The 20,782-nt window shown below is 46.9% G+C and overlaps 1 protein-coding gene across 1 annotated transcript in view; it reads right to left on the reverse strand.

Annotated features, from left to right (window-relative positions):
• Positions 1-3,366: 3,366 nt before the first annotated feature.
• The window catches only part of Wfdc8 (WAP four-disulfide core domain 8), a 43,160-nt gene continuing 25,744 nt past the window's right edge, over positions 3,367-20,782 (reverse strand). The window contains 7 exon segments of the mRNA XM_075962866.1: positions 3,367-3,506; positions 4,845-4,985; positions 7,759-7,926; positions 9,729-9,869; positions 11,049-11,181; positions 11,245-11,325; positions 11,327-11,376. Of these exon segments, the coding sequence (XP_075818981.1) occupies positions 3,367-3,506; positions 4,845-4,985; positions 7,759-7,926; positions 9,729-9,869; positions 11,049-11,181; positions 11,245-11,325; positions 11,327-11,376 (854 nt within the window).

Below are 20,782 nucleotides of genomic sequence, written 5' to 3' on the forward strand. Positions count from 1 at the left end.
ATTATGTATACAATATTCTGTCTGTGTGTATGCCTGCAGGCTAGAAGAGGGCACCAGATCTCATTACAGATGGTTGTGAGCCACCATGTGGTTGCTGGGAATTGAACTCAAGACCTTGGGAAGAGCAGGCAATGTTCTCAACCGCTGAGCCATCTCTCCAGCCCCTAAAAAACACATTCTTAATAAGATATTTGTAATTTAAAAAAGGGAAATTTTGTGTGACTGTTTCAGTCCATAGTTGGTTGGATTCATTGGTCTGGGTCTGTCTGGAAGCAGACCATGGAGGTGGGGAGCACGTGGTGGAGCTAAGAAAGCTGCCCACTTCCTTTCCATGGCAACCGGGAAGCAGGAAGAAAGGGACAACAGCATCAGTATGTCCCTGAAGGACATAAGATTTAAGTTCAATAGACTTATTTTTTTTAATATTTATTTATTTATTATGTATACAATATTCTGTTTTGCGTGTATGCCTGCAGGCCAGAAGAGGGCACCAGACCTCATTACAGATGGCTGTGAGCCACCATGTGGTTGCTGGGAATTGAACTCAGGACCTTTGGAAGAGCAGGCAGTGCTCTTAACCTCTGAGCCACCTCTCCAGCTCAGTTCAATAGACTTATTCCTCTAACCAAATCCCATCTCCTAAGGCTTCCCAATAGTGTCAAGTGACCAGGGCTTCATTCAGCATGCTAGCTTTCGGGGGACATTTAAGATCCAACACACAGTAGTTAGCAGTGGGATGGGCGGGGCTACGGATGGCTGGTGTCTGAATGGAAGGTTGGCTAGTGGGTTGATGAGAGGATTGGGTATGGCTGGATGCAGAAGTGATGGATAACTAAGTCGGCAGATGAGAGCAGAGAGGGGAGGCGAACCTGGGTGGAGGTGAGAGATTGGCACGTGAGTAAGAGGATTGAGTGTTTAGTGTTAGTTAAAACAATATTCTACGGCACGAGGAATCTGTGTAACTGCGGATCAGGCACTGCCATGTGTGTCTAGCTCAAGCCCAGACCCTGGGGACCCGTGAGTTGGAGAAGTCCCGGGGTCTCTGGAGCAGGAACACTATGTGTGGCAGAGACAAAGCCAGTGATTCCAGTGATACAGTCAGAGGAGCAGCAAGTGAAGTGTCACCAAGTGTGTGGGTGACTGTCTGCGCCTTGTTCCAAAGGTGATTCAAAGATGAAAGGGTCTCTCTTGTCCATTAGGGGAATAATTCTTCCTGGTTGCTGTCCAGGCGGAGAGTGGATATCTGAAGAAGGAAAAAAAAAAAAAAGAAGGAATTCAGTCTTTTAAGCAAATTCTCTCTCTCTCTCTCTCTCTCTCTCCCCCCCCCCCGTCTCTCTCTCCCTTCTCCTCCCCATTCTCGCTCTATTTTTGCTTGTTTTATGTTTTGAGACAAGACCTCACTATATAACTCCAGTTGGCCTGGATCTTGTCATGTAGACCAGGCTATCCCAGAACTCCCAGAGATCCACCTGCCTCTGGCTCCTGAGTGCTTGGATTAAAGGCGTGCACCACCACACCCTGCTGAAGTAACATTTCTTGTATTAGTTATGTTAGTGTTGGGACAAATGCCTGACAGAAACCCCAGAGTGGAGAGGCTTGTGCTGGCTCCCTGTTCAGAGTCTTTCGTTCCATCAGAGCGTGGCAGAAGGGGTCAGTCTGTGACGGCCAGAGAGGGTAACAGAGACTGTTCACTGGGCAGGCCAGAAAGCAGAGATCAAGGCTAGAACCAAAAGCTGGGCTATGCCCCACCCCCAAAAACCACTTCCACTGTGTCTCAAAGCAGCGCCACCCAGTGCGGAACAAGTATTCGAGACAGGCCTTCAGCCGGTACTGGCTAGTTTATGTCAACTTGCCGTTTCTAGAGTCACTTGGGAAGAAGGTCTCTCACTGAGAAAATGCCTCCCCAAGGACGGCCTGTAGGCAAGCCTATAGTGCATTTTCTTCACTAGTGGTGATGGGGGAGGGTCCAGCCCGCTGTAGGAGATGCCACACCCGGGCAGCTTTTCCTAGAGCAAGCTGTGGAAAGCAAGCCAGTGAGCCACACTCCTCCATGGCCACTGCTTCAGCTCCTGCCTCCAGGTTCCTTCACTGAGTGCCTGCCCTGACTTCTCTTTGATAATGGACTGTGATGTGGAACTGTAATAGAAAAAAAAAACCCTTTCCTCCCTGACTTGCTTTTGGTCATGCTGTTCTATCCTGGCAGAGGACACAGACTAAGACAGGAGGTCATTTTCAGTTCTAACGATGATATCTGTAAATGAAGAGACAAGGGATACTGTGCATGTGTGTCCCGTTGTGTGTGTGTGGTGGGGTGGTCAGAGAACAACTCCCAGGAGCTGGTTCTCTCTTCCATCACATGGATATCATGGATCAGTCTCAGGTCATCCTGGCAGCAGGCACTCTTACCCACTGAACTGTCTTTCCCCAGCCTGGTCTCTGTTTTGTTTTGCTTTGAAACAAGGTCTCCCTGGATTCCCAGTCTTCCTAGGTAGCCTGGAACTTGGAAGGCAGACCAGGCTGACTCAGCCTTGTATCAGTCCTCCTGCCTCAGACTTCTGAGCATCAGGATGTGTGTGCCATAAAGCCCACCTGGAAGGTTCCTGTATGGATCTTTCTCTGCTCACTAGGATGTGGTTGTGTATTTCATGTATATGTGCCAGCATGCACAAATGTGTACGGGGACATGTGTGTACAGGTACATGAGTGTGCAGGTACATCTATGTGTGCTGGTGCTTGTGTACATGCGTGTACATATGGGGGGAGGCCAGGTGTAAAGTCTGGGTGTTGTTCCTCAGGTATCATCCGCCTTGGTTTTGACGCAGGGTCTCTCATTGACCTGAAGCTCAGTGATTAGGCCAACCAGTGATCCCCATAGATCCTGCTCTCCGTCTTCCCAGCTCTGGGATTACCAGTACATTCTTCCACACCCAAAAACTTTACATAGGTTCTGGGGATCAAGCTTAGGTCCTGATGCTTGCAGGGCAAGTTTGGTTCCCACCACACACAGTAGGTAGCTTGCAATCATGTGAGACTCCAGTCCCAGGGAATCTGACACCTCTGCTACACGCATGCGCATGCACACACACACATGCATGCACACACACTCAAGCACACACCCATGCACACTCTCACATATGCTCACACGTAAATAAAACTAAAGTTAAATATATATTTAATTTATAATTTATAACTATATAATATATAAATTTATAATTTGTAATTAAATATATGTTGAAATCACAGCAAGCCCATCAGTATTGTCATAATTGACAACACCGTTTGGAGTTGGACAAGGCAGAAGTGGCAGCTTCATATTATGCTACTGATAATTCATATTCTAGCAATGGCACTTTTCCCGCTTACTGTTCAGTGTTTGGCTTCCAAGCACTTCAGGCCACAGCGTGAGCAGCACTTCTCGTCCAGGGGACAGTCGTTGTCCTTCAAGCACTTGGGCTTGTCGATCTTCGAGCACATCATGGGCTTACTTGGGCAGAAACCTGTTTTGACTTTGTGAAGTAAAACAAGACACTTGACTTGAAATACTTGGAAATAGTCTGACGTAAGTTTGGAAACCTGGGTACTGTTTTATTCTTTTTGTGTGTGTCTGTGTGTGGACATAGGTGTGCTTGACTATGCAGGCGTGGGTGGAGGCCAGAGGTTGACATTATAATGTCTTTCCACAATCAACAAATTCTCTTTTTTCTTTAAATGAAGTCTCTCACTGAACCTGAAACTCTTCACGTAGTTCTATTGGCTGACCACTGAGCTTCTGGGATCCCCTGTCTCTGCCATTCAGCGTTGGGGTCACAACTTTGATGTGGGTTTGGGGGATCCACACTCAGGCCCTCATGCTTGCACAGGTCCCCTCAGTCCAGGTTTTATCCTAACTAAACCTCTTCTCTTTCCTCTACGGTTAACAAGAGGCAGTGTCAACCCTGAATAATGACCTGAAGATCAAGAAAGGCCTTGTGCAATTGTGTAAATGGATAAGACCTCCCCTCCCCGCACAATAAATAGACTTGAGTTACACAGTCCCAGAGTGATAGTGGGGGAAGGAGTCTCAGAAGAACCCAGAACCCCTTATCTTATCAACAAAGGGGATTGAAGACTACAGTGCTCCAAGCCTTGCAGAAAGGCAGGACCGGTGAAGTCAGCCGAAGCCACCGGCTCCTGCCATTCTGCTGAGCTGTGACTTAACCGCTCCTCAGGTTAGAAGCCGGGGGCAGCATCTGCTTCAGAGGCGTTTACACGCTTCCCCTCCCACAGAATACAGGTTTATAAGGGTAATGCACCCAATGGAGGGGTGTGTGTGTGTGTGTGTGTGTGTGTGTGTGTGTATGTGTGTGTGTGTGTGCGCGCGCGCGCATGCAGATACATGCTCACACCTGTCGCTGGACCATCAACTCACAGTCACTGAAGGATGAGGACTCAGAATAAATTTTTTGGGAGGAGGAAAAACAGAATAATTGCACTCATGAGAGGTTTTGAAGAACGGTACAAGGATCCAGAGGTCAAGAGGTTGACACGAGAGCCCTGCTGGGCTTTTTTTTTTCCTTTCCTTTTCTTTCTTTTTAAGTCCCCTGAGATATCAAAGATTAGGGCAAGAGGCATCTGAAATCCAAGGGACTTCTCCACGTCCCAGGCAGATGCTGGTGTAAAACTCAGGAGGCTGAGGCAGGAAGATGGTTAAGTTTAAGCCTGGCTTGATTCTTTAGTGAGATCCAGGCCACCCCAGACTACGTCGAGTTTGTTCTCTGAGGAGCTTCCCTCCCCTGTTCCATGGGGTACCATGGTATCCATGCCTATGCCTAGTAGACCCTGGGAGGCTGGCTGCCAGTCCTTACCTAGCCAGGCCCTGGCACAAATGAAGCCACACCTGGACTCACAGCACTTCTCCTTCTCCAGGCAGTCCATGTCGTTCTTGCAGGAGGGCGGGCACTCCATCCTCATTTGGAAAGGGAAGAGTGGGCACTGTCCCTTCTTCACTGCAAGGAGAGACAAGGTGAGCTTGACAGCACCCCAGCATCCCACTGACCTGCAGCAAGCTCCTCCTGCTCCTTGCGGGTCTTACTTCCTATATCTTGCTTCAGCTTGCCCTGACCATCTCCAGTAGGAGGAACAAAGACATAGGGTGTTCCATGCAATACAGTGGGCTTAGTGTCTGAAGCCCCCCACCACAAAGCCCCAGTCCTGCCACTCAGTGAGCTCAGAGTCTCTGAGAAAGAGAGGAAATGATGTGAAAATTGTCACAAAGCTGCCGTCTTCAGATTTGCGATGTAAACACCGTCACTTTGCCTCTGGTAGATGGAGTTCCTGCTGCAGTGGCTGTAAGGACATCTTCTCTCCTCCTTGTTGGGCTGTCAAGGGCTCCAGACATTGTGAGAAAGATTCCCTTTGGAGTGGGGAGAGAAAACCCCGTGCGTACCTCCCTGGGTAGCATAAAAGGACTCCATTCCTTCCTTCCTTTTTCCTTTCTTCTTTCCTTTCTTTCTTTTTCTCAGGTCAGATTCAGACTTGAAATTTAAAAGTATATATATTTCTTCTTGCATCTGTTTCACTTTTAATGTTTTGAGACAAGGTCACATGTAGTGCAAGCTGGTCTTGAACTCACTGTGTAGTCAAGGCCACTCTTGAACTCTTTATTATTATTATTATTTTATGTGTATCAGTGTTTTGCCAGCACGTATATGCCTGAGTGAGGATGTCAGATCTTGGAGTTACAGACACTTGTGAGCTGCCATGTGGATGCTGGGAACTGAACCTGGTTTTCTGGAAGAGCAGTCAGTGTTCTCAACCACTGAACCATCTCTCTAGTTCCCATCCTTGAACTATTAATCCTTCTTCCTCTACATTGTACATCCTAGGACTATAAGACACTATACCTGGCTCTGGCGCATGTATTTGACTCACAAAGATATTGCCCAATGTCCTTCGAGTCCATGACTCCATGGTTCTTTATAGCAGTGATTCTCAACCTTCCTAATGCTGTGACCCTTTTATATAGTTCCTCATGGTGTGGTAGGTGACCTCCAACCATAAAATTATTTGGCTACTGCTTCATAACTGTAATTTTGCTACTGTTAAGATATGCAATGTAAATACAGGATATGCAACTCCAAGGGGGTCATCACCTGTGGGTTGAGAACATCTCTGCATTCTCGAGCCTTCTGGAAAGGGGAACATATGGTCCAAGCTTCTAGGAGTCAGGTCATAAATTTGGTTTTGCTGTTCAGAGGCTAAGAAATTAAGTTAAAACTTCAGCTCCACCCCAACCATCCATCCATCACTAGGCAGCTAAGTGGATTGTTCTAACTCTGTTTTCTCATCTGCAGTGTTGGTGATGGAGCCAAGTACGGTGGCTCAGACCTATAACACCAACACTTGCATGACTGAGGCAGAAGACTTGCCACAAGTTCCCAGCTAGCCTGGGCTACAGAGTGAGAACAAACAAACAAAACAAAGTGTTGACAACAGAATATTTGTCAACCTGACTCAGAAAACTTTAGAAATACAGTGCCAATAAGTCGATCATATCTCTTCCAAGGTGGACACATACATTTGGAAGATCCGCAGTTGCCACACCAGAAAGACCAAGAAAGCCATGCCTTTTATATCTCTGTTGGCACAAAATCCTATCAACAATTCAGCAAGCCAATTGCTCTTCCAGAATCAAGAAGACAAAGAAACTTGCAGTGGACAGAGGGAAGTAAGATTTTAATCCACATTATTTAATACATAAACCCCACAGCACACTGGCTCCCAACATAATTGGTACTGATCATGGCACTGAGGAGCAAATCTGCAGAATTTACCTCTGCCTCACTCTCCCAGGTCTACAGCTACACCCTGGGATTTTGGAACAGACCTGTCTATGTCTATTCTGCTTCCTCAGGATGATGCTCAGCAGATTGGTGTGAAAAGCCATCTTCCTCCAAAGAGTTAGACTTGAACTTCAGGTTCCACAGGCCAATGTTTATGAGCAAGTTTTGCGTGTTGTCTCATTTTGCGGGGTTGGGGAAGACTTCAAGAATAGAGAAGTCATGGGTAGGTGGAGTGAAAACATGAGAGTGGAAAAAGCAGTTTAAGCCCTTGTAAGGGCCAAGGAGAATTAGAGTGTTCAGGAGAATGGTATGAAAACCACATTTGGACAGAGAAAACCCGAGGCAGGTGCCTGATTGCTCAAAAGAGGGGAAGAGGCTGGACTCCTGAGATTACTCAATGCTACTTGGAAGCTAGAGAGCTTTGGTAGTGAGTCCAAGGAGTCTAAGCGTTTACGTGTAGACAATGGAAGCCTAGGTGGGTGGGAGACATTAAAATAGAGACCGTTTGGAAAGTCACCTCTTCTGATAGGAGGTGGCTCAGAGCAGGAAGGACCACGCCTTCCCCTTGTCATTCTCTGAGCACAAGACTTCCCTGTGTATGCCTGCCAAAGTGATTGGGGAGAAGGGGCAGCCAACAGGAACACTTCAAGGCGTGGCCTGGCTTCTGGAGGCCTCCTATCTACTTACTTGCCCTCATTTCCAGACTCACAATTCTTATGTCATCTGTTTCTGGTCACGACAACTCCATCGTGTAAATTCTGTTGCCGTCTTCATTTTATATCTCAGCCAAAACTCATGAAGGCCTCTTACAGAATGCGAAAGAGCCTTGGCTTGGATCTAAGGCAGATTAGCCTCACAGCCTGACGCTCTATAGCTAGACTGGTATAATGTTAGTAGTTAAGCGAGGACCTCAGGTTACTAGGGACATGGCTCTTACCAATTAACATGCAGGCATTCTTGCAGTCCATCTTGCTGAGGAAGTTGTTGGAATTCCCATGACATCCACTGTATGTAAAAGGTCTGCAATAATGCTTCTCAGAGTCAAAATACCAGCGAGTCTGATAGTCATGGCAGCCCCCTGCGTCTGAGGGTAACATGCAGGGTTCTGAGGTGAGGAAGAAAGCAAGAGTGTAAAACGTGGGCATGAAAAGAGGAGGTCAGGCTCCAGCCACAAGCCCTCATCATAATCCCTAGTTTTACTGCTCTGCTCATAGAAAAAGTCGGTGAGAAAAAAGATGTAGGTGGATGAAGGAGGTGGGCTTGGCCAGTTAGGGCATTTGCCTGGTACTAACCCTGATGACCTAAGTTGATCTCCAGGGAGGAACCGACTCGCACACGTTGTCTGCTGATTTCCACAAACATGACATTGCAGCCTCCCCCAAAATAAAAATAAGCAAATGTAGCAGTAACAGTTTTTCTTTTAATCCCACCCCCAACTTAATTTTGTGTATATGTGTGTTCTGTGCTCTGGTATGGTTAGGTACCATGTGTGCAGTAGCCTCTGAAGCCAGAAGAGGGAGACAGATCTCCTGAAATTGAACATGGCATGTTCTGCAAGCACAGCGAGAGCTTTCAACTAAATTTTCTTTTTATAAGACATAGGCATGATTCATAGCACCCACATGGGGCTCACAATTGTTTATTCCTCCAGTTCCAGGGGATCTGGTAACCTCTTCTGACCTCGGCAGGCACCAGGAAAACATGGTATCTATACATACATGCAGGCAAGACAACCACACACATGAAATATAAGCAAATCTTTCTAAAAAGATTTCTTGTCCTGGCTCTTCTTCTGAGCATTGCCAATTTCTTATAGAGGACATTACAAAACCACACTGGAGCAGATCCGCCTTCCTGAATGTCTTGAGCTTTGAGAGGATAAGTTATCCTCATTCTAAATGCCCCCTTTAGAGATAAGAACCACTATTTAGAGATAAGAGCCATAGATGCTCAGTCATAGAATGAACCCATCTTTGGACAATATCTGATGTAAGGCTAACCCTCACTTCTCTAGCCCTCTGTGAACCACCCAATCCAAGCCCAAATCCTCTGATGGAGTCAAACAGATCTTTACTGAGACAGATGCCTCATGACTCTATGACGAACATGCTCCATGACGGTCATGAGCAATAAACACAACTTGTTCAGCAAGTGTATTCATGGTAATCTTAGGCCAAAAAAAAAAAAGCAAAAGTTGATCTCATAAGGCTTTGAGTTAACAGAGAGCGTGGGTTATTAAACACTTCCACTCAGTAGGTGCACAGGTCCCCTCTCTTCATGTCCCCTGTGTAATTTCAATTTTGAGATATGGAGAGGCAAAATTATCTTTTTATATATATATATTGTGTGTATACATATATGTGTGTATGTGTGTGTATATATATATGTATGTACATACATACATACATACATATGTTCATTTATTTTTCCCTTTTGAGACAAAGTCTCTCTGTGTAGACCAGACTGTTGTGTAATTCAAAGAGCTCCACCTGCCTTTGCCTCCCAAGTGCTCAAATTAAAGGCATGTGCCACCAAACCTGGCTCCTATCTTAATATATCAATGAGATCTTTGTAAAATTATGGAATGAATGAATGAGTCTCTGGGTTGATGGATGCTTCGTTTCTCAAAAAACAATTAGCATGAAGTTTGACTTTTTACAAACAATAGCTTTAACGCATGGTGGACGTAGAAAAGGCACTAGTGATGGGTGAATGATTGAGGGTCCTACAAAAGAAGTCTAGCATCAGTACTAATGACTTGGTAACCACTACACCTGGACGCCTGACTTGTACTTGAATGCAAAGAGTTAAATTACAGAATGAGAAAGGCTTAAACACTGGCGTATGGTCCTGCCATCTGAAAGGATTGTTTGGCTAGTTTTCTGCCTCCCACCTGGATGCCAGTACCTTCATAAGGATCTATGCATAAATTCCCACAGGAGAAAGAACAACACTTGAAATGTGCCTCACAGTTGAAGTCTGTTGTACAAGGGTTTGGAACCCTACTTCCGCATTCCAACCGCTTGCTGGGGCACTCGCCCACTTTCTCTGCAAGAAAGAAAGACCTAGGTTCACATCCTTGAACACTATGGCTCCTTTCCTCCACGGCAAAGGGGAGCTGTGAAGATCTCAGCCCTTTGTCATCTACCCCGACCCTCAGTTCTTCCCTTGCTTGTACTCAGGCACAGCTGTCTCCCCACCCTTGTTTCCTTCCAGTGGAGCTGAATCAGGAGTTTGTGCTCGAGTAACTGAAGAAAGCCATCTTGGAGTCCAAGGCATGTAACTAGGTGGAGACAAAGCCATCTGTCTTAAATGAACGAGTTACTGCCTTGTGACCTGATGATGTTAATGCTTGTGTCCCCTGCCTCTGGCGCCACAGTCTGCAGGGAAGGTTGCTCAGAGGACGGACTGCATGGCAGAAAGAGGAGCCTTGCCTTTGGACGTTCTTCCCCTTTCGTCATCCAGTCGTTCTGAGCTCCCCTTCCTCCTGGATGGCTCTTCTGAGTCACTCACCTTCTGTGCACGCACCCAAGGGCTCTTGCACATGTCCTGGTCTCAGTTGTCTCTTCAACTTCCTCAACTCTTTCTGGCTTAGCATGTCCATTCTCCTGGTCTGACTGGTTCTGGCATCTTCCCCCAGGCCCACTCTCTATTCTGAACTGAAGACCTTGTTTCCAGTCATCTGAGGAAAAGCTACTCAAGTGGTTCTCAAGAGCCTTTCGCTTCCATGTGTGTACACAGAACCAGTGTTTGGCGGGCTTAAAGAGCACCCTGCACTCTGTTTCCCGGCTTGACCTTCAACACATGAACAACTCAGTTGTGAAACACAAATACTCCCCCAAACCCCAGATTCTGATCCATTTAAGATTTGGGCCAATTCTGTTTCTTAAATCTCTTCCCACCCCCACCCCCTCTCTCTTTGCAGCCTCTTCCTCAGAGTGACACCTGGCCTCCTGCCATGGTTCACCTCCACTATTAAGATGACATCCTCTGTGGCCCTCTCTTTTCGGGCTCATGCCTAATGAATAATTAAGTTTTGAAAACTCGATGACACATATTGAGGAAAGCTAGGGAAATAATTTGGGGTAAACAGTTGCAGGAAGCCATAGAGTGGTAAACAGAGATAGCTCTCTGGCACCCTGAATCCAACCATTGTCAACCAACGCCAGCCTTTGCCTCACTCCAGCCCTCAGTCCCCAAGAGCACTTCCCAGGAAGAAGGACACACGTTTGATTTTGGCAGTGTATGATGCGGAAGTCTGCTCCAAGAAGAGGAAGAGAAGCAACACAAGAGCCCCACTCCTCCAGAAGCTGGTGGAGCCATGGAGGGGAAGATTCCTGTGTAAGCAAAGAACAGGGGCCTGAGTTAGGCACATCTGGAGGGAAGCGCAAGCCATGCAGAGAGGGTTCCCAGCCCCACTTACTTCATGGATGAGAAAACAGAGCCAGAAGCGAGAAGGGGTCTGTTGGAGGGTTGCGAGTGAGACAGGCCTGGGACAGTCACCTCAGGATCCTCTGTGGCACCCCATACTTGGCCACAGGGCTGCAGCTGGGTCCTTTTGGTCACTTTCCCACTGTCTCGCTCCTGGGTAACAGGTCACACTTGAATCATCACAGAGCTTTGTTTGGAATCGTTGCCAGGTGGCTTTCCTATGCTCATGTCTGAAGCAACTTCAGACACATTTCAGGGCCTTTGCTTTGTTCCACTGATGAAAGGAATAGAGAACATGAGGTTGTCTGGAGACCTGGGCAGGCAGTAGAGCATCCTGGTGCCTCTGAATAGCACAGGGACATGTACATAAACACGCACGCAGATACACGTGCATAGATTAAACACACACACAGACACAAGTCCCAAATGACCTTGGGTTAACAAAGAGATTCTTCTCATTCTTTCTAGCTCCATACAACTCTGGGATCTTATGATTCATCTAGACAATTTGACAAGCAGACAGTCCCCCTTCGAAGCTCCAGTTTCATCATGCTTCTTCATGTCTCATATGTATCTTTAAAATGTGTGTGTGTGTGTGTGTGTGTGTTGGGCACATGTGTGTCGGCGGGTGTCAAGCACATGTGCAGCCAGAGGACAATTTGGGGGGTCTGTTCTCTTCTGCCACTGTGAGTTCTAGAGGCAGAACTTGGGTAAGTACCTTTACCCACTGAGCCAGCACCTCCCTCCTACAGGTGCTTTTCTTTTTTCAACATGAAAAGACCCAGTGATGTGTCACTTACTCCAGGCAAACACATTCCAGAAACAGTGAAGAGGAGAGGGAAGGGAAAAGGGGATGTTTTGATGCCACGGACAAAACCAAAGAAACAGAACAAAGCAATAACCAAAAGAAACAAACAAAAAAACAAACAAACAAAAAACCGTGTCTCTACTTCTCTTATGCCACTCAGTTATGGGAATTCCAGTTCCAAACAAAAGGACAATTCAAAGTTCTTCCCCTGAGGATGTGGTTAGTGGGAACAAAGCAAAGACAAAATGGGTAAGAATCGCCAAGAACTCTCAAGGGATAAAGGACTGCTGTGTGAGCCTGAATGCAAGGTTCAATCTTCAGAACGCATGGTGGGGGTGGGAGTCAGGAATGTGGTACATATCGTAACCCCAGACCTTGGAAGGAAGATACCGGGAATCCCGGGGCAGCCTGGCCAGTTAGTGTAGCCTACTTGGTGAGTTACACATCAAAGAAAGACTCGCTCAAAATAAATAAATAAATAAAGGTGGGTGTCGCCTGAGGAATAACACCCAAGGTTGTCCTCTGACTACCAACATGTGCACACACATGAACACACACACACACACATGCACAGTGTGGGGACTAGAAAAGAGAGTGAGAATAAAGGCTAAGGGTTTCAGGGTTTCTCTCACTCAGGGACAGCCTATGGTATGCCACTGTGATTTTAGCTGTCCAGCCTAGAATTAGGATTCCAAGTAAAAGAATGTGTCTGGAGTGCCACCAATAAACTTAAAAACTTTTTAAGGCCTTCAGGCAGTTTCCATATATTAACTTTCGGTGTTTTGGATAATATTGTCCTTATGCATGGTTTTAATTAGATGTAGTTCACCTTTCTTTTTCTTCCCCCCATTTCTTTTCCTAAGAGTCCTCACTTCTCAGCATTTGCTTTCATATTTAATTGTGACCTCGCTCTTCCGGAGCATCTTACACGTTACCCTTTTGGTTTTAAATTTTACTGGGCAAATGACGATTATGCCTTTTATGGAGTAGAATGGAATGTGAGGAGTGTACATCGTGGGACAATTCAAGATAACACAACCTTGGCTCAGATATCAATGTTTGTAGTGAGAACATCAGATCTATTTCCTTGGCAACTTGGAAGCCTACAGCACGTATTATTAACAGTGATCCCCATAAGGCACAAAGATCTTAAAACTGACTAGACTTTCTTTGCCTGGTATCTGTGGAAGACATACCTGCGGAAATGGAGTCAGAAGGTAGCAGGGAGAGCACTCGCCATGGGGACCTAAGGTGAAGACCCCAGACCCATGGGAAGTTGGAACAATGCAAGCAACTGTTAAAGCCAGCTCTACCACAGTGAGACCAGTAAAAAGCAAATACCCTAGAGCCTGATGGGCAAGCTGCCCCAGAATACACGGTACAGCAACAAACTGTGAGGAGACTACCTCAAGCACGGTGGAAGAGGAAGAGCATCCCTGGAGACTGCCTTCTGACCCGTCCCCAGCTTCACACACAGTACTGCATTACTCCACATAGAAGGCATACCCAGGGGAGGAGTTGGGCATCATGGCTCAGGGCTGTAATAACAGATACTCAGAAGGCAGGAGGATTACAAATTCAAGGCCAGCTAGGACAAGGTGGGACACTGAAAGGGAAGGAGACAGAGACTCGGGCAGAGTCATTGAAAAGGAGAAAAAGGACATACAGGGCAAAACCACAGATAATTAGGCCAGAGGGAGACAAGATGCAGCCAAGGCAGGATGCAGCTCGATTGATCTAATGCTGGCCTAGCATGCCTGAAGCCCCCAGCCCCAGCCCAGTCCCACGTAAACGGGGGACGTGAGGAAGGTCTGTAATCCCAGCACTGGGGAGATGGATGCAAAAGGAGCAGAAATCATCTACTTCATTCCAAGTTTGAGACCAGCCTGGGATAGATGGGATCCTATCTCAAAAGAGATAGGGGTGGAGAGAGGAGTATTTGGAGGGAAAAGGAATGATGGGAGAAAGGAGGCAAAAGAAAGAAAGCATTGCTAGGCGGTGGTGGCATACACCTTTAATCCCAGCACTCTGGAGGCAGAGGCAGGCAGATCTCTGTGAATTAGAGCCAGCATGGTCTACAACAGCTAGTTCCAGGACAGGCTTCAAGGCTCCAAAAGCAACAGAAAAAAGCCTGTCTCTAAAAACCAAAAGAAAAAAAGAAAGAAAGAAAGAAAAGAAAAGAAAAAGAAAGAAAGAAAGCATTGAAGAAGTGAGGAATCAAAGAGAAAAGGGGCTAGGATATTCCCAAACACCAATTTACCCCTGGAAAAAGGAAGGTTCTGGAATTACATAACTTTGCTAAGAGATTCTAGGAGACTCCAAGCAAGTGCACCCTCTCCCTAGTAGGCCAGAGAGCCAGAGACCTCAGCTTGCAGTGGTCCAGACCAGAGAGTCAGAGGCCTTTCCTCCACAGTGTTACTGTGGAGACAGCTAGGCCACGGATGGCCTCCGGAAGTGAACATGACTGGCTCATGTCCAGAGTTGCTTCCTTGACGGTTGGGGCACAGAGCCTCAGAGCAGAAGCCGGAGCCACTGACCAGTTCCACCCAGCTTAATTGCTCTGTCCAGACAACTGCTTCTTAGGATGAGACTCTGGGAACTTCTGCCATTCCTGGTCCTCTTCATCTTCTTGTGGGGCATCCAGGAACCTGAGCTGGCAGAGGGGTCCTTTCTCAGTAAGTACTGGGGTACAGTTCTTAATATGGAGAGAAGTACCTTGATGGGGTCAAAGAACAAAACACACTGCAGATGAGAGGATTTCCCCACCCCAGTCCCAGACTCTAGTGGGAGTGAGATGTTTGGGGTCACTGTTTCCCCGTCATCCTGGAGAGGTGCCCTGGGTCACACAGGGGTCTCTGTCTGTGACAGCTGACTCTCTATCTTTATAAGGAATTCTTCATGCACTTCAGGACTGGTGTGCATTGAATGGACATTGGGAATTAAGTAGACAAAAGGATCTCCACTTAGGATGAGCCTCTCCCTAGCAGCACCACAGCAGCTGCCTCGCCTGCCCATGCAGCTCCCCAAAGCTTTCCTGTATTCACAGGACCTTACCTGTGTGCTGAAGAACAGCCTCCAGTCCTTCAGATGGTGAAGCAGGGAGATTTCCTCCTTACCAGCTAAAACACACTGAGCACTTGAAGGTCGTGAGGGAAGTGAGTGATCAGGAGGCCGTGTGACAGGAGCAAATTCCGGGTCCACTCCTTGAGAGCTGTGTGGCCTGCACAAGTCCACAGAGCCTCGCATGCTCTGGACGCCTCTGCTCGCTCCATGGGACACTTTATCAATATTAATCACTGGAAGACCTTTATCAGTATTCATCACTGTTCTTTTAGCCCAGGCATCTTGACCAAGGCTTTTCAAACTTTGATCCATTCGCCTTCAGGATGACAATCTAGGCAAACACTGAGCTACAGGGGCCAACGAAGGCCAAAACCAAATGATCAGAACAGTCCCAAAGGAGCAGGTCCCTCTCTGGGGAATCCTGTAGGGGTGGAGAGAGGGCTGGGGAAGGTTCTGGGGATTAGGTGCTGAGTTGCTGCAGGGGGCGATGGGGCTAGTGCTGTGAAAACCTGAGCCCCTGAGGGTTGCCTCTCCTAGTGACAGGTGAGGGGCCAACAAGCTTCCTCACTCTGCAGTGACACTCTGGAACTAGGAAGGGAGAACAATATCTCCTTCAACTCCTCAGGGGACTACATCTTCTTCTTTTCCTACAGGAATGTGCCCAAGATACAAAACGAAGTGTACAGATGTAAGTACAGACGAATGTTCACAGCACGGACACTGTCCACGGGGGCAAAAGTGCTGCCAGTTTGTCTGTGAAAAAATATGTATGGACCCCAGAGACGGTAACTGTCGGTTGCTTGTACCCTCCTATTTTGGCACTGCCATGCCTTCTGTGTTCCACTCCTTCCTTTCTATGCTGGTACTGCCATGACCTCTGGGTCACCCCTCCTGCCTTCCAATGCTGGTACTGCCGTGTCGGCTCCTAGACCGCTGAGGGTTAGAGTTTGACCACGATTATCTTGACATCTGATTGGTACAGATTTTGACAGTGATGGACAGAGAGAGGCTGTGCTTTTTCATTTTCCTTCCATTTCAGTTTTTGAAGGAAACAACATCCCTTTTCTTTTTAAAGAAAGATTACTTTTTGTTAGTGAACATTTTGGCTCAATGTATGATGTAAGCCCACCAAATGCTTACAGTGCCTCTAGAGGAAAGAAGAGGGCATCATAGCCCCTGGAACTGGTGATATAAATAGTTGTGAGCTGCCATGTGGGTAATGGGAACTGAGACCAGGTCTTCTGAAGGGGTAGTAAGTGATCTTAGTGAGATCTTTATCTAGACCTGGCCTTTCCATTTTGAACCTCAGTTAGCCCTTTTATATGAGGCATATTGTTACTGAGTCATGTGACCCCTTAGCTACTCTCAGGTGCTGTTCTGAGATGCAAGTAGCTACCAAAGTCTCATCAAACAGCAAAAACACGTCTGGCTGTTCATAAATTGAGACAGGTGTCGGGAGTTTCTGGGCTTGTTTGTCCAGGTCTCAGACTAACATAAAACCCAGGACGCCTCCCCTCATCGCGTTAGCCTCCTATACTCTTTTCTCTCTGCTCACATCCTGGAGCTCCAGACAAGACCCTCAAAACTACTCGCCCATTATTCTATCAGCAAATATTTACGGGTGCCCGTGACACCCAGGTGGGCTCCTAAATGAGGCCACCAAAGCTTTTCCTGGGAAAGCCATATGGACTTGGAATCTGAAGGATGGGTAGTGTGCAGGCAAACACAGACGCCAGCTAGTGCTCATGAAAAAACTCTGTGCTAGGAGGCATGTAATCAGGCTTGGAAACACTGGGAGGTGGAGAAGGTGGAGATGGTTGAGGATGAGCACTCCCGTGATCCTCCTCCCTGTGATCCTAACCCCCGACTGTGGTCTACTCAGGTTCTGGTTCCTGAATCAGGGAATTAAGGCTGACCTCAACCTTGACATCTTCCTACCTTAGCCTTTGGGTGTCTGGGGTTCTAAGCATGCACCACCATATCTGGTGATTAATCTACACTTAACTCCCTCACTGGTGTGTGACATCAGGGAGTGGCTTCATCACTCCAAGTCTCAGGCCCTCTACCTGCACAATGAGAACAGAAAGAGGACTGCCACACCAGAGGAAATGTCAACATGTGTCAAAGGCTAAGACCCACGGCCAGCACTTTAATAGCTAAACTTGTGTGATTGTAATGGAATTTTTCAGTGGTGAAATCAGTTGTTCATTAAGTGCTTAAGTTTGGGATCTTTCTCTCTTACCTTCCTTTTTTATTTCTTCCTTTCTTCCTTCCTTCCTTCCTTTCTTCCTTCTTTCTTTTCTTCCATCCTTCCTTCTTTCCATCCATCCTTCCTTCTTTCCTTTGTTTTTTTTTTATTTCTGAGAATATTCCTGAAACATCCATTTCTTGCCAAAGATCTGCTCAGAACGGCTATACAGGGCTAAGGTACAGTATTTGTTCATGAAGAACTCAGTTTTACTGCAGTCAGAAAATATGGATAAAACCACAATAAATCATCATCAACGACATAAAACAGATGCATTAAAATCAAGGGGTAAAGCATGGACCCAGGAGACATCAGAAAGGCAATGATGCTGGGAATGTTTAGATATTGCAGGCGTGATTCCATATAGCTCAGGGCAACCTTGAAATCGCTGCAATCCTCCTGCCTCCGCTTCCCAAGTGCTGGGACATCAGGCAAATGCCACCACACCGGGGTACTGGAAGGGTTTTGAAGAATGAATAGGAGTGTGCCTTGTTAGCCAGAACAACTCGGGCATTGAGCAGGTGTGAAGGTGCGGAGACTGGGGAGTAGGCTGACTTTTAAGGACAGTTTGAAAGGATGAGCGTTAAGAGCAGCAAAAGAGAGAAGCTGTGGAGCTGGATGTATGGACTTTGGGGTTGGAAGATAACTGTTCTGAGCCAGTGCATCAGCTTCTCTGACGTCTAGTGGACTGGAGATATTTTTACTTAGATGGTGGCCATTCCTGGCAGAAAGGAAAGAGACAGCCATCCTTGCCGTGTATGAGGCCAAGTCATCAAGCAGTCATCATTCAGATGCTGAGGAGACACACTGGCCACGTCTGCTCCTGGTACGGTCGTGTCCCGACCAGCAAGGTGGTTCTTTGTGTTGTTATCCTGCAGCTGAGAAAAAGAAGATCAGAGAGGCTGAAGAGACCGGTCAGATTCCCAGGGAACCGGAAGCACAGCTCTGAGCTAGACAAAGAAAGCAGTGGATAGAGGAAGGGGGCGGGGTTGTTCCTGAGGAGACAGGCATCCAAATATCTGTCTTCCATTTTTTCCCCACAGATTTTTGCAGTCTGCCAAAGAATATTGGCCCCTGCATGTTTCGTGTTCCACGCTGGTATTATAATAAAGAAACTGGGCGCTGTACTGAATTCATCTATAGTGGTTGCATGGGGAACCATAACAACTTCCGAAGTGAAAGTATCTGCAAATCCATCTGTAAAAAATGACGTAAGTGCTAAATGTCCCCAATTGCATTTCCACAAAAGTTAAACAGCAATCTGAGCATCAGTTCTTTCCAAGGCCAGGGAAGTCCTGGAGGTGCAAATGGAAGGACCTGGGAAAGAGAGGATAGGAGGGAGGCAGTGGGCAAAGGGAAGCCTGCAAGTCTGAGGGGAGCAGTGGGAAAAGAAAGGACACAGGAGCAGGGAGCACCTGACCCAACTCAGAGGAGGAGCATGTGAGCTGCCGTGGTCACCACACTGAGTTAACAGGTATAAAGTGGTATAAATTAGAAGGCGCGAGCTGGGCCCGGCACACACATCACTTCTGGTTTCCCTGCTTGCCCGGGGATGTGAAAATCTTCCCATCCCTTTCCATTTGCTGAAGGATCTGGTTCCTACGGTGACTGAAGCCCAGCATCTCCATCCTTACCCTTGTGTCTTACAGATCTGTCTCCCTGGATATGACAATGTTGAGCTGCAGGAAGCTTCTGGTCTTGGCAATTTGAGACTTCCTTCTGTGAGTCCAAGGATACTCTAGATTGGCTGACAGCACTCAAGTCTTAGCCACTAAGATTCTGGCTGCTTCCACAACAGAACTGCAGATTTGGCTTATTCTTTTTCCCTCACGCCAGCGTCTCTTCAAACGTAATGCCCTTAAGCCTTGTGACCCCTTCTCAGTGTAAGACCCTGTGACCTCAACCTCCGGGGCTCTCGTTTATTCCTATGAAGACTCTAGTTCCTCCTAATAAAAAGATCATGCGAGTTTTGATGTTTCAGAGTCTGAATAACTCCTCTGTTGTCTGCAGGTGTTCATATCTGTTCACAGTCCTCTGTATGCAGATCTTCACGTCAGTTCACAGCCCTCTGTATGCAGATGTTCACGTCTGTCACAGCCCTCTGTGCAGATGTTCACGTCTGTCACAGCCCTCTGTGCAGATGTTCACATCTGTTCACAGCCCTCTGTATGCAGATGTTCACGTCTGTCACAGCTCTCTGTGCAGATGTTCACGTTTGTCACAGCCCTCTGTGCAGATGTTCACGTTTGTCACAGCCCTCTATGCAGATGTTCACGTCTGTTCACAACCCTCTGTATGCAGATGTTCACGTCTGTCACAGCCCTCTGTGCAGATGTTCAAGTCTGTCACAGCCCTCTGTGCAGATGTTCACATCTGTTCACAGCCCTCTGTATGCAGATGTTCACATCTGTTCACAACCCTCTGTATGCAGATGTTCACGTCTGTCACAGCCCTCTGTGCAGATGTTCAAGTCTGTCACAGCCCTCTGTGCAGATGTTCACATCTGTTCACAGCCCTCTGTATGCAGATGTTCACATCTGTTCACAACCCTCTGTATGCAGATGTTCACGTCTGTCACAGCCCTCTGTGCAGATGTTCACGTTTGTCACAGCCCTCTGTATGCAGATGTTCACATCTGTTCACAGCCCTCTGTATGCAGATGTTCACATCTGTTCACAGCTCTCTGTGTTCAGATGTCCCTGTCTGTTCAGAGGACTCAATATGTTATCCCCATCTGGTCTTGGTCCTCTGTATAAATTCTCAGATAACAACTGTGTTGTACGGGGTCTGCTTGTATGTCCTGGCCGCTCAGAACTGAAATAATCACACAGAAACCATATTATTTAAACACTGCTTGGCCATTAGCTCTAGCTTCTTATTGGCTAACTCTTACATATTAATTTAACCCATTTCTATTAATCTGTGTGTCACCACATGGCTGTTGCTTACCGGCTAAAGTTCCGACATCAGTCTCTGGCAGGACTCCATGGCTTCTCTCTAACTCTGCTCTTCTTTCTTCCAGCATTCAGTTCTGTCTTCCCTGCTTACCTAAGTTCTGCCCTGCTAAAGGTCCAAAGCAGTTTCTTTATTCACTAATGGTAATCAGCATACAGAGGAAAATCCCACATCACAACAGGTTATGAATCTTCTACTAACAGCAAAAAGAGAAGAAGTGTGAAAATCATGACAATTGTGGATCAGGGGAAATGTATCTATCCTGTAGTGCTACAGAACTGAGAAAGAGAAGAGACAGCACCCCTTACTGGAGGCTCATTTGAAAAATGCTTGGAAATAGAGGAGAAAATATCTCAAGTCAGAACAGAGTTCACCACAAACGTTTTAAAGATTTAGATTGTGTGTGTGTGTGTGTGTGTGTGTGTGTGTGTGTGTGTGTGTGTGTGTGTAGCTGGG

This window comes from Microtus pennsylvanicus, chromosome 2 (genome assembly GCF_037038515.1).
Source record: "Microtus pennsylvanicus isolate mMicPen1 chromosome 2, mMicPen1.hap1, whole genome shotgun sequence".
NCBI classification, from domain to species: Eukaryota; Metazoa; Chordata; class Mammalia; order Rodentia; family Cricetidae; genus Microtus; species Microtus pennsylvanicus.